General features: G+C 47.4%; 1 protein-coding gene across 1 annotated transcript; it reads left to right on the forward strand.

Annotated features, from left to right (window-relative positions):
• The first annotated feature begins 183 nt into the window (after nt 1-183).
• Nucleotides 184-20983, forward strand: Mmp2 (matrix metallopeptidase 2). The gene is made up of 12 exons (XM_035442584.1): nt 184-396; nt 1093-1241; nt 2155-2283; nt 2471-2644; nt 5378-5551; nt 5732-5905; nt 8344-8499; nt 9495-9636; nt 12691-12827; nt 14525-14684; nt 18512-18621; nt 20116-20983. The coding sequence occupies exons 1-12, from the start codon at nt 200-202 to the stop codon at nt 20217-20219; spliced, it is 1806 nt and encodes a 601-aa protein (XP_035298475.1). The 5' UTR covers nt 184-199; the 3' UTR covers nt 20220-20983.
• Nucleotides 20984-21440: the final 457 nt, after the last annotated feature.

The following is a 21440-nucleotide window of genomic DNA, read 5'->3' on the forward strand; positions in this document are numbered from 1 at the left end:
CCATCCAGTGACAGAACTCATTTGGGAGCCTAAGACTCCACTCTGTGTCCTTGGACTCCTTGATTCTGTTCTGTCCCAAGTAGGGGATGTTTGGGGAGTAGTTGGGACTGTGTGCTTTGCCATCCCAATGTGGCTCCTAGCTTTGAGACTGACTACCTGTCTCTTTCAGCAATACTTGAATACTTTCTACGGCTGCCCCATGGAGAGCTGCAATCTTTTCGTGCTGAAGGACACCCTCAAGAAGATGCAGAAATTCTTTGGGCTGCCTCAGACAGGTGACCTTGACCAGAATACCATCGAGACCATGCGGAAGCCACGCTGTGGCAACCCGGATGTGGCCAACTACAACTTCTTTCCCCGAAAGCCCAAGTGGGACAAGAACCAGCTCACATACAGGTGCCAAGGGGGGGGGGCTGGGGATGCAGGGCCAGCAGCCTGAGGGATGTGAGTCTTCTTGGGACTTGCCTTTCCAATTCAGGGGGCCCATAAAGTGTCATTACTGAAATACGAAAATTCAGAGACTCTTCATACAGAGTTCTTGGTGACAAGCCAGGCAGACCTAGACTTGAGTCTCATACTCACTAATCTTGGGGCACTGGTCTTATTCTCGTGCAGTCTGAGTTGGTATCCTTGCTTATGAAAGAGGGCTAAAAAATCTACTTCTCATAGGGGTGATTGGGGAACTAAATTAGATTACATGTAAATCAAGGGCTTCTACAATGTTTGTTACAGAGAAAGGGTCTAGTAAGTGTTGGTGATATTATCACTTGGGTCATTGGAGTAGGTCAAGGAAGTTTGATGAGCAGCTGATAATTGTGCTTTTAATCTTGTGTTGTTATGATTGGTTGCTAATTAGGCTAAGAGCTCTATCCTGTGTAGCTGGTGTTTATCAAGGGTGAGATCTCTGCCTTTTGTCTGCTATTTGCTGTTTAGGTCTCTGGTGCCCTTGTCCCAGACAGAAGTGAGAGATGAGAAAGTCTGGGATTCTGGAAACATCAGGGCACTTAGGCACACACTCATGCACACACACTGGGCACGTAGACATTTGCACGGTTGCATATGCACACTCACATGCATTTCTCCCCTCTCTAGGATCATTGGTTACACACCTGACCTGGACCCCGAGACAGTGGATGATGCCTTTGCTCGGGCCTTACAAGTATGGAGTGATGTGACTCCACTACGCTTTTCTCGAATCCATGACGGGGAAGCTGACATCATGATCAACTTTGGTCGCTGGGGTAGGCAGAAGGGGGGCTGGAAAGTGGGTCAACATAGAGACAGCAGGGCCATGTAGACTTTTGAAACATTTGGGGATCCTGAGGGCAGCTTACCAAGAAGGTGTAGACACTTGATGTGGATTAGATGGAAATAGCAGAACACTGCCCAGACCCTGGAGAGCCACGGCTGTGAGAGCAGAGAATGCACTGCAGTGTACACAGTGAAAATCTACTGCACCCTCTAAATGACAGCCCCTAAGTGGCTTATTGGACTTAAAGTAATATGAAAGACCTTTTTAATTAAAATTCAGTTGTCACAAGAGCAACATAGGAGGAAGTGGAATAGAATCTGGGGTCAAACCACCATCTTTAAGCTGTTGGTATGAACTGGTTGCAGTGTAAATATGAAGGCTGGTGGTATAGATACCAGGTGGTAAAGCAATGAAGGCAGATGGAGGGGAAGAACAGTGTAGACATGGGAGTAAGTAAGGTGAGCATGCTGTCACAGTGGGCCTGAGGGCCAGCTCTCTGGGTAGTGATGACAATCTGCCAGGAGAGTAGGGCATGGTGAGGAAGACAGTGTTGATGGGAGGTCATGGGTGTCAGGAAAGCACGTGGTTAGCATGCCTTAGTGGCACTGGAGGCGTGTGGATGGGCACAGTGATTTTGAGATCAATGAAGACAGCAGAGGTCAGTGGTGCAGGTGAAGAGGACCATGTGGACTTGAGAGTAGTTTGGGCCACAGAATGGTAGCAACCAAGCCAGAGCTTTTTCATTAACTCCCTGCAATGCCTATCCTAGATAACCACAATGGGAAAAGGGAAGGGGACAGGTGCTTGGAGGACAGAGGACACAGCTTAGGCTGTGACTAGACTTAAGGACCAAGTGGTGGGAGTGAGGAATGCTAAGAGCTAAGAATCAATGTGGGTTTCAGAGCATGGAGATGGATACCCATTTGATGGCAAGGATGGACTCCTGGCACATGCCTTCGCCCCGGGTACTGGTGTTGGGGGAGACTCTCACTTTGATGACGATGAGCTGTGGACCCTGGGGGAAGGGCAAGGTAAGATAGCCTCTACTGGCTTGCTTCTCTGTCCCCTAGCAACCAAAACCAACCTTAAGCCTTTCTTCTGTTCTGATGGGATCGGGGCATTGAGAGGGGTAGGGAAGTCAGCTTCCAGGGTGAGCCCACAGCCTAGTGTCTGATGAAGGCCCTGGAGAGGTGTGTTCCATCTCTGTATGCCCTGCAGTGGTCCGGGTAAAGTATGGAAATGCTGATGGCGAGTACTGCAAGTTCCCCTTCCTGTTTAATGGCCGGGAATACAACAGCTGCACTGATGCCGGCCGCAGCGATGGCTTCCTCTGGTGTTCCACCACCTACAACTTCGAGAAGGATGGCAAGTACGGCTTCTGCCCCCATGAAGGTGAGCAGCTACCCTGGACCCAACCCTTATCCTACCCAGACCCCCAGCCTACCTAGGTTCCTGCTATGCTTTCCCCCTCCACATTCCACAGGCCAGTCAACCATCATCCCCTCACCCATGTCCATTATCTTGATTTTAGCCATCATTGTGTCCCTCTTCTACTGTTATAGCTATATATTGATTAATGTCAGGTACACGTTCCAAAAATGTATATTTTGTAGAAGTTCATCATCACTGTGTGAACACAGACTCCTTACACAAGTTGAGAAGGTTACAAAGTAACCAGCCAATCTGGCCTTATGGGACCACTGTCACATGGGACCATCATGGTCTGTTGTGACTTCAATGTTATTTTTGTGATGTATGACCATATGTACTTACTTTATATCTACATAAGTCACTTCAGGTTTTTGAAAGTCTCACTGTTAGCAGTATTATTTGTGAAATTGTGGATTTGGTATATTATTTTTTTTCTAACACACATGAGAATAACCTTAGATTGTTTCTAGGGCCACTATGCACTCCAAACAAGACCCAGGGCTCAAGAACAGGAGGACAGGAAAACAGGAGGATAAGAGAGTTGAGGCACAGAGATGGATGGAAGGCTTAGCTGTGGGAGGAGAACAAGGCTCAGTCCAAGCCTTGATTGAAGTAGGGTCTGTAATCTGAGCGTATTAGCCCTCTCTCCCACACTGGTCCTACTGTACTGAGAGTCAGTGTAAGAGGTCACAGCTATGACATCTAATTCTGATTTCTGTCTTTGTGTCATGGCAAAGACACCTAGCTCTACTCAGTGTGTGTGTGTGTGTGTGTGTGTGTGTGTGTGTGTGTGTGTGTGTGCGTGCGCGCGCGCGCTCGCGAGTTCACCCCGTGCTCATTCAAGCTCAAAAACGTTTTTTCTCCATCTACCATCACTTGAGGTAAAAGTGCGGAAAGGGGAACTTTGAAAACATCCTGGATATGCTTTCTAATCATAAATCGTTTTAACAGTATGCACGACTTCATATTTGGTCAGGCCATCTCACTTGATGGTTCCAGAGATCAGAAGCCCAGTAAATGTTGGAGAAATGGGAGAAAATACAGCCATACTTCTAAGTATTAGCTTATTCCCCAGCCCATAAAATCTCTCTGGGGTATGGACTAATTAAGGGCAGTTTGTTTGGGTTGAGGAAGGACTGTAGTTGTATATAATTGTGTATGTATGTTTGCAACTCTCCCTGTCCCTATTGCAAAACAACACTGGCACCAATCATCCAGACAGAAGGGAAGAAACAAAGAGTTTCTAGTTGTCTTCCTGTTTACATTTCTCCTTTTCCTTCTTTCTTTGAGACATCCAACCCATGGCCTCACACATGCTAGACACATTCTCCTCCACCACTGATCTCTACCCACAGCCTGTTTATGCTTTTACCACTGAAGCTAAACTATGTACTAAAACTCAAGCAATTGACTATTAGCAAACCAGGGATTTTAAAAGAAAAGTCTGTGTCTTGCATTTCCCAGTAGGACACGAGGAAAGACAGAAACCTCTGATTCAGCCCTTCTGATAGAACAGGCTTCATGGATAGATACAGAAACAGCCTCCACCTTCACGAGCTTGGAAAGGTTCCCTCTGTGTCAGACACTGGCCATTTCTTTGGTCCTTAGCCAGGTGCAAGTACGCACAGTGCACACGTGTTTGGGTTTGGAACAGCAAATTCTGATTACTCAGGCCCTCCTGATGGCTGACTCAGTGTCTGCTCTCCAACCTTCTCTTTGGGAGGCGTGTGGGTCCCAGAGGAGATGGGCTTCTGGGTGGCAGAAACACAGCTGGTGGGATCCGAGTGGTCACTTAGCTGTTCCCCACTCTAAATCATCCAGAGTCTCGACTCAGTTTCACCTCTTCCCTAGGTCTCACACCTCCTGCTTCATTAGGAAAGGTTTCTTGTTTAGGGTTGAACTGAAGATAGAGACCCCCACCCCCAAGTTCTGCATTGGGATGCCAGGGGTTGGGCTCCATTCAGCCCGTGGTAGAGTTAACAGGCCTGGTGATGTCACCTCTGGCACTGCTGTGCACAGATGGTCCTTGTTACGTACTTGTGGTTTTGCTAGTTGGCAATTCCAGATCCACACCATTTTGTAACTCTGGAGTGGATAGAGGGACAGAAAGCTTGGAAGAGCCCAAGACAGACAGGCTGACCTTGATTCTACCGCTCTCTATTCTCCAGTCATGGCCCTATCCTGCAGTTCTCAGAACGGGAGGCTTAGACAACAGCTGTCCCTGCCTCCTTCTCCTCTCCATTCTGCAGGGGCCACAGCAGCAGTAAAACTGTCCAGAAAGGACTGGAGTTTTCTCGGAGGAGCAGATCTTCACTATAATGAGGGGAAAGTGGCCTTTTAGATTTATGTTATCATTTTAAATTATGTGTAGGTGTGTGGGTCTTTATGTGAGTATGTACACATGAGTGCAGGTACCCTCCGAGGTCAGAGGCATCAAATTCCCCAGAGTTGTAGTTACAAATGGTTGTGAACTGTCTGACCTGGGTGCTGGAAACCAAACTTGAATTCTCTGGAAGAGCAGCTGTTGCTTTTAACTGCAGAGCCATCTCTCTATTCCCTAGAGATTGTTTGTAATTAATATTTTTAACACAGCAACCATTTGGTTTGCATGAGCCAGCAAGTGGTTGACTAGCCAGCTCTGCCCAGGCAGACATCTCTCTCAGTGGCATCTTCTTCCTCTCTTTCTTTCCCCAGCCTTATTTACCATGGGAGGCAATGCAGATGGACAGCCCTGCAAGTTCCCGTTCCGTTTCCAGGGCACTTCCTACAACAGCTGTACCACCGAGGGCCGCACAGACGGCTACCGCTGGTGTGGCACCACTGAGGACTATGACCGAGATAAGAAATATGGATTCTGCCCAGAGACCGGTGGGTATCACTGCCTCTCTCTGACCCTCAGAGGCAAGCATTTTGCCATTCAATACCCACTTGTCCACACACAGCATCCCTTTCCAGTGAGTGTATGTTAATGTCAATATCTTGTCTTTGTTTCCTGGTAGTGGCCTTAGATCCTCTGCTGCCCCTTGACCTGTGTTCCTTACCCAACAGCTATGTCCACTGTGGGAGGAAATTCAGAAGGTGCTCCATGTGTCTTCCCCTTCACTTTCCTGGGCAACAAATATGAGAGCTGCACCAGTGCCGGTCGCAATGATGGGAAAATATGGTGTGCGACCACAGCTACCTATGATGATGACCGGAAGTGGGGCTTCTGTCCTGACCAAGGTATGAAGCCCTGGCTTTTGGTAGAGACACCAGACACTCCTCCACACCTGAGCTAGACTATTCTGAGGGTCAGACTATTTTCAGATCAGACATTGTCCCTAGACAAGTGTCTTAGGGTTTTTATTGCTGTGAAGAGACACCATGCCCACGGCAACTCTTACAAAGAAACCATCTGGCATGGCTTGCTTACACTTTCAGAGGTTCAGTCTATTATCATCATGAAGGGGAGCACAGCAGCGTGCAGGCAGATGTCGTGCTGCAGCCGAGAGTGCTACATCTTGCAGGCAACAGGAAGTTGACCTACAGTCACACTGAAGTCCACTAACAGTCACACTGAGGAAAGCTTGAGCAAAAGAGACCTCAAAGCCTGCCCCCACAGTGACATACTTCCTCCATCAAGACCTCACCTAATAGTGCTACTCCCTTTGGGGCCCATTGTCTTTCAAACCACTACAACAAGATACCCCATTGTGCTCTCAGACCTCCCCATCTGAGCAGAGACTCTGCTCAGCCACAGTGAAGACAGGTTTCTTGCTTAGGACCAGCCAATTCAGGCAAACATTTACACAGTTTCCAAAGTGAGACCCTATTACTAGCCACTGATCCTTGGTGGGTATCTGCCATGCTCTTTCCATTCTTGCCTTCCACTCCAGCCACCTTTCCAGGCAGGCAACAGAAAACAGTCAGTAGTGACCTTACTGTTGTCAGAACTGAGCAGGGTGCTTTGGGCCTATCTTTCAGCGCCCAGAGGCCCAGGGCTTCAGGTTTCAGGTACCCCAAAGACATTCAAATAATCAGGACGGGTCTAGAGCCTGACAGAATGAGCCTCTGTTCTAGTTTCGTTTTTGTTGTTGTAAATAAACACTTAGGGAGGAAATGGGAACAAACAGCCTTACACTCTCAGGTTACAATGTATCGAAGGAAGTCAGGACAGGAACTTAAGGAAAGAGCCTGGGCAGGAACCATGCAGGAACACCACTTGCCTGTCTCATAGTCTGGCTCACAGGCTCATGCTTTGCTAGCTTTCTTACATAGCTCAGGACACCAGCCCAGGGAATGGAGCTGCCCACAGTAGGCTGTGTTCTCTTGTATCAATTAACAATAATACAGTTCTGTACAGACATGCCCAGAGACCAACCTAATGAAGGCAACTACTCAATTGAGAGTTTTTAGCTATGATTCTAGGCTGTTTCACATGGACTGTTAATGCTAACTGGGATACTCTTTCCCTCTGTTACTGGTGTTTCACTCCCCCCTCCCCATGATGAAATAGACCTTGGTGAATGCCACAGCTGTCCAAACGAGTTTTTCTTAGGAGTTTGTCTTGCCCTCAAATGCTATGCTAGGAGATATGCTGACATCGCCTCTCGGTGCAACTTCTGCCAAAGATGGGGTCTCCATCCATTTGAAGAGTTTGTGGCCCCTCAGGTTGCCATATAAAAAGCATAACATACTGGTGGCTTAAAAACAACATAAACTGATTCTTTCCTGATTCTGGAGGCTGGAGTTTAAAACCAAAGTGTTTTAAACTGAGCTGTGTCACTTTATTGGCTGCCTCTGTCATTACATGTCCATCTCTGTTCTATATCTGTGCCTGTCTCTTTCTCTCTCCTCTTATGAAGTCATGATCCACATTGAGTTAAGAGCCCATGCACTGCAATGAGGTAGCACCATAACTTAATCATTTATTTGAGACAGGGTTTCACTATGTGACCCGCGTTGATCTCTCCTACTTCACCGTATCAAGTACTGGGACTGTAGACATATAACACCTTGGCTCTGCCTTCCATTTGAATGGCATCCCCAAATAAGGTCACATGTCCTAGATAGCCAGGAACAGAATTTGGGTGTATTTTTTCATGGTAGCGGGACTCGTGGGATAATTCAATCCCACCAGGGTAAGGTACATGATGTGCCGGCTCTCGGTGGCCAAACCTGAGCAGCACATACAGGCATGTATGTTTTCTTTCAGTTTCCCTATGAGGCTGCAGATGTTGTGTGCTAGGCGAATGTTACATTATCAAGTCACATTCCCTGGGGATGTTTTACTCCTTTCCCTGGGCAGAAATGGTGAAGCCCTGAGGCTAGACTATCTCTATTGCTCATCTTCTTTGAGACTTAGAGCAGCATGTTTGACATTGACTCTCACAAAGAGCAGGAAGCAGGGTTTTTAACAGATGAGACTTGAAGCAGATGCTATCCCTCATACCACATGCAGCCATCATTGGGAAAGGGCAAGCTGATGCTGGCTGACTGACTCAAAAGCAACAGAACAAGGGAAAAATCAATACATGCCACTTGCAGAACTTTTAGGTCCACCCCGGAGAAGTTTCCCAAAGTTTCCTTCATATGAGGCAAGTCTTGATGCCTGCCTCATCTCCCTTCCCTCCTCTCTCTCTCTCTCAAATCCTACCCCCTGTTCCTGCTTTGGCATTCAGGATACAGCCTGTTCCTTGTGGCAGCCCATGAGTTCGGTCATGCATTGGGGCTGGAGCACTCACAGGACCCTGGAGCTCTGATGGCTCCTATCTACACTTACACTAAGAACTTCCGCTTATCTCATGATGACATCAAGGGGATCCAGGAGCTCTACGGTAAGCCTCAGCTTGAGGGCCTCTCCGGGGTGGAGGTGTCTACAACCATCCCACAGCCTGGATGGGAGTCCACAGAAGTGGAAAATGCCATATCTTATCTAGCCAGAATAGCCAAGGACATGAATGGTACTGGTCTTTGGGCTTTGGAGTAATGCTTCAAAGGGGGCTGCTCAGCCAACCCCGTCCTTTCTAAACTAGCCATTCACGCCCCTCTTGGCTTGCTATTTCTAGGGCTCTCCATTTTCTAGGTGTGTAAACTGAGGTTGAATGAGGTTTCAGTTGCCAAGTAGGGTTCAGTGTCCAGAAGAGTGAGCTGACTACAGGGCAGGATTTTCTCTGGCATGGGATTGAAGATGTTGATGTTTGAATTGGCAATAGAAACATAACAATTGGTTCCTGCAACCAGTGACTGCCTATTTTTATGCTACTTTTGGAGAGGCTAGAGGTTAAAAAGCCATTCCATTGCCGGAAGGAAGGAAGGAAGGAAGGGAGGGAGGGAGGGAGGGAGGGAGGGAGGAAGGAAGGAAATCTATTATATAATAGTCCTTGTGGTTCCTGGACCAGGCAAAATAGTGAAAGTAGAACCTATCTGGGGAAGTCTAGGGACACTGAACTTGGGAAAGAACTAGAGAACTAGAAAGTGAGGTGTGGCGTTACAGTCCTGCCCTGCCACAAGTTAGCTGAAAAAGATGCAGCAATTCACCTCTCCAGATTCAGTTTCCTCAAATGTGGCTGCTCATCATAAGGAACAAAAAGGGAACCCTTAAGAAAGTGTCACACCCTAGAGGGGCCCCAGACTTCCCTGTCCCTAAAGTAAGAGACCACACATGATTCAGGTTTCCCTTAGTTCCCCTCTCTAAGTGCAGGAGACACTGAGGCAGGTGTTTCTTCCTTCCAGCCTTTATGGGTTAAGTGAGCAGTACTGGGTCCAGCCTGGTGATGAGAAATCTTGTTGCTGGGGAGAGTCTAAATTCAGGTGTCTCTCCATTCCCCAGGGCCCTCCCCTGACGCTGATACTGACACTGGTACTGGCCCCACACCTACGCTGGGACCTGTCACTCCCGAGATCTGCAAACAGGACATTGTCTTTGATGGCATTGCCCAGATCCGTGGTGAGATCTTCTTCTTCAAGGACCGGTGAGTGAGACTGGGTTTGTCTTTCTGGCTCTCTGTCCCTTCTCATGGTTCTTGTGTTCCCACTGTATGTTGAGGACCCCTGGGGCCTCTCAGAATGATCTTCAGTAAGCAGTGTCTTGGCAGCTTACCACATAGGTGGTTCTCTCAAATTATGGGTTTGCCAGGGGTCTTGTCTAGGCTTTTGCAGCAGTAGGGGGTCAAGTACATTCTACACATCACTCATTCTCCTGTAGTTAGCGGAGACTTGTGGCAGATGACAGAGTATAAGAGGCCAAATAAAACCATACACATACATTGAAGGATTTGATGCATGTCACATCTAAGAATCTTCTACAGATGAAGTCAAAGAGCATAGCTAAGTTGGGCATCCCAGTCAACCCAGCTCAGCCCTGAAAGATAGACTGTATTGTCATATAGTAAGGCACATCCAGACATGATTCTAAAGTAGGAGAGAAGAATGTAGGGGAATTAGCCAGCCTTCCATTGACCTTCTCCCTAAATGCTATTGATCTCAAGTGGCCAAATTGCTGTCTGCAGAGATAGCAAGTGACCATAGGTGGAGAGAGATTATTTCTTTCATTGTTCAAGGCTATGGTCATGACAGAAGGCCGAGAATCACCCTAATGCCCCCGATCCCTCTGTAATGGTAAGAACTGTCTAGGAGTTATAGAGTTCATCCTTCCATCTCTCTGTCTATTATCTACCCATCTATCCCTACCCTCATCTATTCATCTATCTATCTACCTACCATCTTCTTCTGACCATCTAGTCTTCATTATCCTTCCATACATTGATTCTATTATTCACTCATACATCCATCATAGAGTATACTAGTTAGGAAAATGGGCTTTGGATGTAGAATACTACACTAGCTCTCTACCAGTTGTATGGTTACAAGTAAGCTAATCATTTCTTTGCTCCTCTGTTTGCCCATCTCTAAGATGGGACTAATATTTTACCCTATCAAATATAGCAGAAATAAGAATCAGATGAGTTTAGAGCTTAGAATAATGCCAGCACAGAGTGTGTTTGGTTAGTTCATTAGCTGTCATCTCAACAAACCATAATTTAGCAGCTATTGTGCCAGTTACCTTGATAGTAGCTAAGGAGAGGAAGACAGTATGATGGGGCTAGGGGCGTCTATTTAATGTCACATCACTGTTCTCAAGAAAAGTGCACAGGCCTTCTACACTAGAACCACTAGAATGGGATATTAAAAAATATGGGTTTCTGCCCTCTTTCCTGAGTCCTTTGACAGGACTCTGTAGGGGCAAGGCATAGCATCTGCATTTTACCCAGTTGCCCCCATGATTTGGAGGTTCTTTGATGGTATACTACCTTTGTGGTTAGGGGAAGAAAGTCATAACAAAGGGACAGTAATACAAAGAGCTCTGTACAGATGTCCCAGTCAGGGAAGGCTTCATGGTGGGAGTGTCCTCTCAACAGGACCTTTGAGGGGAAGCAGCATTCTGGTGGATGGTGACAGCAGTGGCAGGTTAGGAATCACAAAGCAGGGACAGATAAAAGTTCCTGACTTACACAGTGTGGGACAGAGAGCCTGGAGAGGCTCAAAATGCACTACGTCAATTATAGTTAGGTCTTAGTGCCCAAATCAGTACTAATGATTATCCATACCACTGATGTCCAGCTGTAACCTGTAGAAAGGGAGGTGAGGTAAGTGGAGACTGTAGTCTCCAGCAAGGTCCCTAGCTTGGCACCCTTGTCACTGTGGAAACTGTGACCACATGTAGAGCTGTCAGAAGTGGGAATCTCAGAAATGGCTCTGAACCCATGCCCAGGCTAGGACTGGTTCTGACACTACATCACACTTTGTATCAAAAGGACCTAAATGTGTGTTCATTGGGCTCACTGAATTGATTCACTGTAAATAATTAAACAGTGAGCATATACAAATATCAGTGCCAGGCTCTGGGAGGACAGGGCAGTACTACAGGATTCTTGAATATGGATTTTGGAGTTGGATGTGGATTTAAATCCAGGTAATAGCATAATCTATCTAAGGGCTGTTTGGCAAATTAGGATCACGAGCCTGCTTGTGTGTGCTGCTACAAGTAATAGAGCTATCACCCTCTCCTGCCCCCAGTTAAAAAGTGGGAAAAAGGCTCTTTCTTGATACAGTGTCCAGGGGTGAGGCTGTTTTAAAGGGCAGAGGAGGGAAATCAACCTGCCTTTGTCCATTGACACCTTGCATAGTGTGTATGCCAAGATTGGGTTCTAAGATGATTGCCAGCTGCAGTTAGGACCACAGACTTCCCACCGCCAGCCGGAGTGTGCAATCAGGTGGGAGGGAGAAAGCGAGATGTCTAGAGGTGAGATACTGATCTATCTGCTCAATCTTGTCATTCTGATGTAAGACACATGGCAAGGAATGGTAAACTAACCATCTTTGGCAAACAGAGTCATCTGGAAGGCTTGTTCAAACAGAGTCTCAACCATAAGCCAGAGAAATCTGCTCTACAGATCTCAGGTCAGGTCCAGAAATTTGCATTTCTAACACATACCCAGGTGCTGCTCAGCCCACTGGTCGAGGATCACAGTTAGAGATACACTGGCTCACCTGTGACTAACCTGTCACTAAGGCCACATGCAGCTGAGGATAGCTTTTGTTTTGGTAATGCAATGACAAGTCATGTTATGATGTCAAAAGGTTGGAGACACCCAGACCTCATTTCTAGGCTGAGGATGAGGTCGTGGGCAGCAGGGGCTCCTGGGGTTGAAGGGTGGTTATAAGTGTGGAGCTGAGAGGAAGGATGCTAGAGAGAGAGATGCCGGATGCTGAGCAGATCACCAAGCACACATGCTATGCAGTTATGAGTGTTACATTTTACAAGGCTCATTCATAAATGTGCTCTCAGTATGCCCTTAGTAAATGTAGCTCTTATTTTGCCAAGGCACATAGATTCATTCCATTTAAATTCAGAAAATGCTTTGAAGAGCCATCAGTCCCTGCCTCCGCTGGCTCCCAAACCAATAGCACAGATAGCTGCAGAGTGATGGAAGGTGTAACTTCTTGTGTCTCATTCCTGTCCCCAGGTTTATTTGGCGGACAGTGACACCACGTGACAAGCCCACAGGGCCGTTGCTGGTGGCCACTTTCTGGCCTGAGCTCCCAGAAAAGATCGATGCTGTGTATGAGGCCCCGCAGGAAGAGAAAGCTGTGTTCTTCGCAGGTGTGTGGAAGGCTCTTGCTGGCCCTCGGTTCCCGTTTAACTGGATCTATTCCTCCAACAAACCACAGTTCCCAGGCTCCTGCACGTGTGCCATCTCCTTTAAGGATCCATTTCCACATCATTTCCCAAAGCACAGTGTCTTGGTTTTATTGCTGTGATGGAACACCATGTTCAAAAGTAACTTGGGTAGGAAGGGGTTTATCTCAGCTTACAGTTGTAGTGTAGCATGAAGGCAAGTCAGGGCAGGAACTCAAGCCAGGAACCAAACCAGAAACCATGGACAAACACTGGCTTGGTCCCATTGTGCTTGCTCAGCCTGCTTTCTTATACACTCCAGGGCCACCTACATCAATCACTAATTAAGAAAAACATTTCAAGTGCTTGCCAACAGGCCAATTTCATGGAGGCATTTGTCCTCAATTGAGTCTTCTTTCTCAGATAACTTTAGCTTGTGTCAAGCTGACAAAAAGAAAAGAAATAGCCAACACACATGGGATTTATCTGGGAGGTTAGTCTAGACACCCAGCATCAACTAGCCCCACCCACACGGGGAAAGTTTTCTTTCCCCTGGGCCCTTTGTCAATCTTCTGGTTCCTTTCCTAAAGGAAACAGAATCTCCTTCCAGTGCCGTTTCCCTAACATCTTTCTAGTGCTAGAGCCTTGGCCAGTAGCTGCTTTAGTTAGACCTTTAGAGTGTGTGTGTGCCTGTGTGTGTGAGACACACACACAGACACACGGAAGGAGACAGACAGACAGACAGGGTTTTGTGAAATCCAGGCTGGCTTCAAACTTGCTGTGCAGCTATAGGTGACCTTTAACACCTGGTCTAATTTGATGCTGTGACTAGAACTTAGCTCTCTACTAACCAAGATGCATCCCCAACCCCAAACTTTTAAAAACATTATATTGTGTATGTCTGTCTGTATGTGGGGCCAGCGTGTGGACACAAGTGAAGTTGCCCACAGAGGCCAGAGGCATTGGTGTCGTGTGTCTGTGTGTCGTCCCCCACCCTGCCCCCCGCCACAGCTGGAGTTACAGGTGTGTCTTAGGGTTTCTACAGCTAGGGAAAGAAAGGGCATATTTCATCTTACCTCCTATCATCCAGGGAAGTCGGGGATGGAACTCAAGGCAGGAACCTGGAGGCAGAGGCTGTAAGCTGCCCAACCTGGGTTCAGGGAATCTAACTCTAGTCCTCAGGAAGAGCAGGAAGCAGCCTTAACCACTAAACCATCTCTGTAGCCCCCAGACCATCATTTTAAACATAAAATGCTTTTAAGGTACATCTATTTGAATATTAGTTACAGTAAGGTGGCATCTAAAAACAAGATAGAAACAAACTGTTCTTGTAGACTCCAAACAACCATTTTTTTTTAACTAGGCTTGTTACCTTTATCTTTGTTTTGAGACAAGGTTTTATGGCCTCCTTATAATCCTAGTACTCAGGAGGTAGAGGCAGGAGGATCAGAAATTCAAGGCCAGCCTGGATTATATACTTGAGCTCTTATCTCAAAACCAAAGTGAAACTAAACATAATCCTGTGATGAGGCCTGCTTCTAGTTATGGAGCTGGGATATGAGCAGAAGGTCATTCCCTGTTGAGGAAGGCCCAGTAGGATCTTTTGCCAGACGTGAGTTGGGCAGGATTGGCCTGAGGCATTTCCCCACAGCCACTAACCCACCTTCTGCCCCTTCCCTCAGGGAATGAGTACTGGGTCTATTCTGCCAGCACCCTGGAGCGAGGGTACCCCAAACCACTGACCAGCCTGGGGTTGCCCCCTGATGTCGAGCGAGTAGACGCTGCCTTTAACTGGAGTAAGAACAAGAAGACATACATCTTCGCTGGAGACAAGTTCTGGAGGTAGGGGGGAGGCTACGTGGAATGGCAGTATGGCTAGTTTTATGGGGCAAGATACTCTGTGGCTTGATAAACACAGTGTGGTTAGACATCCCACCCCTGGTTTTTAGCCTTTTTGGTAGCAGGCCCTCCAAGAGAAGATACCACAGAGTGCTCCCTCCTCATGACATAGTTAGGGTTATTCTGGCTAGAATCCTCTTTCCTTTTTCAGGTGCCTCTGATTGGGCCTGCAGATATCTACTCTAGACCCTTGTGCTATGGCAACTCACAGCAGATAATTGCTGCTACTGTTGCTATTGTATGCCAGATGCTATTGTAAGGCCCAATGAAGTAGGAACCACTATTCTTCCCACTTTTCACATGCAGAAAACAGGGTTTCAAAAGGTTAAATAACTAGCTTCAGGTCCCATGGCCATGAAATGACAGCTGGGCTTTGAGCCCTGGCATCCTGACCTTGGAGAATGTACTTTTCTTCCTGAGGCTGTGGAGACTCAGGGAGGGAAGGTATAGGCAAGGCAGCAGAGGGAAATGAGGAAGACAAAATCCAAACCAGGCCCAGGGAGCCACAGGCACCCTCCCCCATGTCTGAAGCAGCAGAGACCCTCCTCCATGTCAGCAGCAGGCAGACACTCTCCCCCTTGTCTGCAGCAGGCTCCCTCCCTCAAGTCTGCAGGCCTGGCCAGTGGTGAAGACTGGCAGGGGAGCAGTTTAGAATCAGGAGAGAAGGCTCTAGCACTGAGAGGCAAAGATCCAAATGATGGGCCAGCAAAAGCAGTGCTCATAGGCATAGCTCAAACTCAGGAGCGTGCTTATAATCCTTTACAACTTAGCCATTAGAAAACTTAGGCCCAGAGAAACTAGAAGGACTTGGTCTACTTATATGTAAGTGTGCTGGCCTAGAGCTTTGCTTAAAGCTGCTTCTCCCCTTTCTCCCCAGTGCCTCCCTGGCTGTGTCCTCTAGGTCATTTGATCAATGAGGAAAAGGGTGGAAGGACAAAAGCTTTGCAGTTTTCTCCCTTTCCTCCCTGCTTCTGTGGTTGTCCAGGCAGCCAAACCGTATCAGGAACCACTGATGGAACTAACTTCCAGACTTTGCTGTCCCTCAACAAACATTCCTGCTTCCTTTGAGGTCTCAGTCTCTTCCTTCTCTTCCCCTCTCCCCACACGAGAAACTGCCCTGATTCAGAAGCTGCTATGTCCCCAGGCTGCCCGTGGCAGTGTGGAATTCTGAAGGCACTGCTGAGACACTTAGCAACCTAAGCTGATTGGTATCTCAAGCCTGAAAAAGAAAAACAGTCTGTCAGGAAACCGCTGAGCAGACCTTTCACCCATGGGCTCCGGAACACTCCCCAGCACGCCCACGTACTTTGAATGGCATCTTAGGCTCTTGAATTTATGGGTACTCTAAATTTTTAAATCTGAATGTAGTGGGCCAGAGAAGTGGAGAGTCAAAGACATGTGACTCAGGAATCTCAGAATCCTAAAGTCTAGGTGATTCCCCGGCACTGTGTGGGGAGCTCTCTCACAGTCTTCCTCTACACACCCTATGTGTGTACACATGCAAGAACAGACATGTCCCATATGAGCAGGAGTGTGCATGCATACACCGACTCATAGGCCTTGAAATGCTTTGCTGATTTCTTCTAGTCCTTTTCTTTGACAAGGCCTTCCTCCAGCTCTAGATGACAGAACAGATACTGTCCTCTGCTGAGGAAGCCCCATGAGCCTTCAGTAAAGGGGCTAGGGTAGATAGTGCTGATCCTAGATTCTGGACTGTGCATTTTAAGGAGACAGGTCCCTCTCAGGAAAGGTGGCACAAGAGCTTGAGACACTTTCTTGGACCATGGTTTCAGGAGAAAGAGAGAGTTTAGAGTGACTGGGGTGAGCAGCTATCCCCAGCATGCCAGTAAGACCTCAACTGCTGTCTTTGAAAGTTCCCACCAAGACCACAAATATATATTCAGAGTCCTTTATGTGCTGTGCACAGAATTTATATACATTTGCATCTAATATTCCTTCCAGACCTGTGCCTTGCTTTAGGTAGAGGCTGTGCATAGCATCTGGATTTTTCATTTAATGTAGATATTGTTATCAGCTCTATTTATGGACAAAGAATACTAAGGCTGAAATGGGTCAAGGACACATGGAAAACCTGGGACACAAATGTCTCTTCTGACACTCTATATTGCACCTTCTACATCTGTAGATAAGCTGTCAAGATAATGAGGCTAGAGGGAGGAGGTGACACCTCTCCTGACATAGCACTGTAGTCTTTCTGGATGAAAAGAACTTTCTAGAAGCAAGCTGTTTCACTTCTCTGAGTCTCACCTATACAATGGGGTTGATTCAAACCCTCTGCTTGTCCTAGGGGAAGTCTTTGGGGCTTAAGACACATATCTCTGTACCATTGTTATTCCAGGAGCTTTGTAATACTGTGGGCTCAGTGGTGGTCAGTTGGGGGCATGGGCTTTTGAGCTAGGGAACTTGGTTTTAGTAACTTGGGCCATGAAGAAACAGCCTTCTCAAGAAACTGTTTCAGATGAAGCTGTGGTTATGAAGGTGTGATTGACAGTTCTTGGGGTGATAAATTGAAAGAGAAACCCCTACAAAAGAGCCTTAGGGTAACCTATGCTTGGAACCCCTGGTGGAGGTGGTCGGGCTGTACTGGGGGAAAAGGAGAGCCATCCAGGACACTGTGCAGAGGAAAGAAAGTTTGCCCATCACCAGGATGGGATCCAAAGTGATCTGCTTAGAAATTTTCTCTTCTACCGAGATATCCACAGGCACACAGTAGAAGCACATTAGCTTTTGTAGTGTTAAATCTGTATAATAAAACTAGTAGGTTGAGGGGAGGAGGGAGGGAATGCGAAGGAAGGAATAAAAGGACAGCAATTAACACGTTCTCCAAGAAACTTAAAACAGCAGCCATGGACAAAGACTTCATCATGCTCAAGGTATTGACCTGGATTAAAGACAGGGCCCAGTGGAACATGTACTGTGACAGCCGCAGCTGGGACTGGAGTGGCATGCAGTCTGCCAGTGACTCATGCCCTTGAGCTCATACCCACTACATTGCATTGTAACCTCACTCTCTGAGCCTTGGTTAACTCCCAGACATGGCTTGTCATCTCTGCTTGACAGATGAAGAAGCAGCAATTTGTTCAGATCACACAGTGAAAGAATCATGGGTCTGGCCCATTGGTCCTTAGACTGCAGCCAGGAATCAAAGGTTGTGAGGGAGGGCTGGAGAGATGGCTGAGCAGTCAACAGTACTATGTACTCTTCCAGAAATCCTGGGTTCAATTCCCAGTACCCACAGGGCTCATAAACATCAATATATAACCCTAGGTCCAGGGGATCTGACTGCCTCTTCTGGCTTTTGAGGGCATTCATTCACATGATACACAGGCAAATATGCAGGCAAAACACCTAAACACATAAAAAAATAAAAATAAATAAATCTCAAAAGAATTTTTTTTAAAAAAGTTGGCAAGGGAACTATCAATTCCCAAATCTCTGATGAATACCAGACACAGAAGAGACACAAACATGTGCTTCTTGGTAGCCATGACACTGTTGCTCTTAGGGATGGTCTCAGGCCAACCCATTAGGAAGTAGTAGTGTGGGTTCAGAACCAGGCCATGTCTAGGCCCTTGCACTGCTGCTGCTTCCCTTGTGAAGGTCAAAGTCTTTTTCCGAAACCGAAACCCACTCTGTGCCATCTTTGGGCCTTCTCTCCAGGATTGGGGGGTGGTGGTGGTGAAAGTGGTCAGCGGTCGGGGTGTTGGCCTTCAGAGAGGCCATTTGCTTTTCCCTGTCTCTTTCCCTAGATACAATGAGGTGAAGAAGAAAATGGATCCTGGTTTCCCTAAGCTCATTGCAGATTCCTGGAACGCCATCCCCGACAACCTGGATGCAGTTGTGGCTCTGCAGGGCGGTGGTGAGCTACCCAGGCCACTGTTGGCATTCTAGGATTGTCTGCCCCAGCCAGGAAGCAGCTCCTCCTTTGTACACACTCCTGCAGGGCAGTCATTCGGTTCTGGAAAACAAACCAGTCCCTTTAGCTCAGTGCTGGGAAGGCAGCCAGTCTCCTGACCCCTTGCTGCACCAGCCAAGCTCCAGGCTGTAAGACCTAGAAAGGCCCCTTCACAGCTGCAGGGCCTGCAGCCACAGCAGAGGAGGGCTGGGAGGCCTCCAGGGACCAGGAACATGGCCTGGTGCCCTGGATTCATTCTGGGGGTTGAGCCAGGCTGTATTGGGTTTCTCAGGAGGCCTTGTGAGCACCTCCCATCAGAAGCACGGCTCCACTTGAGACAAGGCAAACTTTGTCATGCTCTGCCACTCCCGTGGCAGTGATCTCCCACCCAGCTGCTTGCTTCTTTGCAGTGTCACACAGTATAGCATTTGGAATTTGAAAACCATATTCCCAAGGAGGCTTCTGTGACTCTCTAGCATCCTGGAAATGAAGTCAGTTTGGCTTTTGAGAGGAGGTTTTAATTCAGTTCCACAAAAGTTTTTTTATTTTTAAGGTGGTGTGTGTGTGTGTGTGTGTGTGTGTGTGTGTGTGTGTGTGTGTGTGTGTGTGTGTGTGAGTGAGAGAGAGAGAGAGAGAGAGAGAGAGAGAGAGAGAGAGAGAGAGTGTGTGTGTGTGTTGTAAGGAACCAGAGGTGAGTGAATGATTGGCAGGGAAGGGTAGCTTCTCAGTTTGATGATTGCAGGCCTGCAAGAGTAGAGTCTTGTGGTCTTTTAGATATTTTAGAGGTTTAAAGAGAGGCCAGACATCTACGTATTCATATGACATTACCAGATGTATTTGCATCTTGGCAAACTGTACAGAATTAAAGACAAAATGAAGCAAATATTTGTATGAACATAATAAACCTGATAGTCCTGGGTTGCTCTTGCTTCCCATCCCCTGATGTATGAAAGTGCTTGGCTTGGTGCTTGTGCTCAGGAAGGTACTGCTGTTACCAGCAGCAAGATTTACCTAATTTAATTTCATATCAAGCTCTAAGAGAGTGGTTCTCAACCTTCCTAATGATGTTACGCTTTAACACAGTTCCTCATGTTGTGCTGACACCAACCATAAAATTATTTTTGTCATATTCATAACTGTAATTTGCTACTCTTATGAATTTTAATGTAAATAGCTGATATGCAGGATATCAGATCTGTGGCACCAAATGGGTTGGGACCCAAGAGTTGAGAACCACTGCTCTAAGAGGTTGGTGTCCTGATCCCTAGCTCAGAATCCAGCAGTCAAAGACTGGGAGACCTCGTTTCCTAGCCATTCCTCTTCATCCAGCCCAGAGGGTCTTCCCAGGTTGACAAGCCTCTTCCCTATGCCAGGCAGATGCGATGACTTCTAGGAAGGACCTCCTATGTGCCATGTCAGGTCAGAGTAGGTCCAATCTCTCTTCCTTGTCTCTTTCAGGTCACAGCTACTTCTTCAAAGGTGCCTATTACCTGAAGCTGGAGAACCAAAGTCTGAAGAGTGTGAGATTTGGGAGCGTCAAATCGGACTGGCTGGGCTGCTGAGCTGGCCCTGTTCCCATAGACCTTGCAATCGTCACTGCACACCAGGCCCAGAATCCTGGGGAAGGATGTGAAGGGGCGTGGCTACCCTGCCTTCAGCTCTGTAGTTAATCAGCCTTCTCCCTCACCTGGTGATTGAAGAGTTAAGAGAGTGTCTTCTTTCTGTACCCAAAGAAAGGTGCTTATTGTACCACTCCCAGGTGCTTCTCCTCTTCCTCCCCACCTTAAGGGATGCTTGGATCTTCTCAATGCAGCCCTCCTGTAGGCTGCCCTGGTGCTTCACACTTCAGGCTCTTCCCATCCATGATCCACTGTGATCTTCTATGGCTCACAGCACCCTCAGAGCCAACAGAGACTGTCTTAGGAGGGCACTGGTGGCCCAACATCCTGGCACAGGACAGTGGGATACAGGTGTGTCCAGGTGGCAGTTGGAGACACCTGGTTTCTCACTTGTGGATGTCCTAATGTCTGAACTACATTAGCAGTTTGCTTTGTATGCACTTTGTTCATTTCCTTCAACCTTTTCAGTTTTCTATTATGCCATATTTCCTGACAGGACTCAGGTGGTCTGACATCACTTCATGGTGCATCTCAGCCCATATAGCAATGGCTTCCTTGTGCACTCTAGAACATCCTCAGTCACCTCCTCCACTGGATGGAGGAGAACCAAGCCAGCGGCTTCCTTCTCAGCCTTCTCGCTTCTCCCTTTAACAGTTCCCCATGGGAAATGGCAAACAAGTATAAATAAAGACACCAACTGAGTGGCAGTGTCTGCCTCTGTTTTAGCGACTCACAGCCAGAAGGAGGAACCTAAAAAGCCCATCTCTACTAATGCAAGGCATGGATGATGTGTGCTGGGAAAGTCAGAGCTACCAAACTAAGAACCCTGGAGTAAATAGTTTGCATGCCTGATCCACAGGAGGAAGAGCCTGGACACAGCAGCAGTTCTGTTGTTGTAGTTATGGGTCTGTTAGATGTTCTCTCTCTCTCTCTCTCTCTCTCTCTCTCTCTCTCTCTCTCTCTCTCTCTCTGTGTGTGTGTGTGTGTGTGTGTGTGTGTGTGTGATAGCCATCCTAAAGATAGTGCTGATTGCACCCTCACAACCTCCTCTTCTAAGAACCCTGGTGATCACCTTTACAGGCCCCTGAGAAGTGGCAGCTGGACACAGAGGGAAGCTGTTTGTCTGGGGTCAGACAGCTGTTGGAAACAGCTATTGTCTATTTC

This window comes from Cricetulus griseus, chromosome 3 (assembly GCF_003668045.3).
Source record: "Cricetulus griseus strain 17A/GY chromosome 3, alternate assembly CriGri-PICRH-1.0, whole genome shotgun sequence".
Lineage (NCBI taxonomy): Eukaryota > Metazoa > Chordata > Mammalia > Rodentia > Cricetidae > Cricetulus > Cricetulus griseus.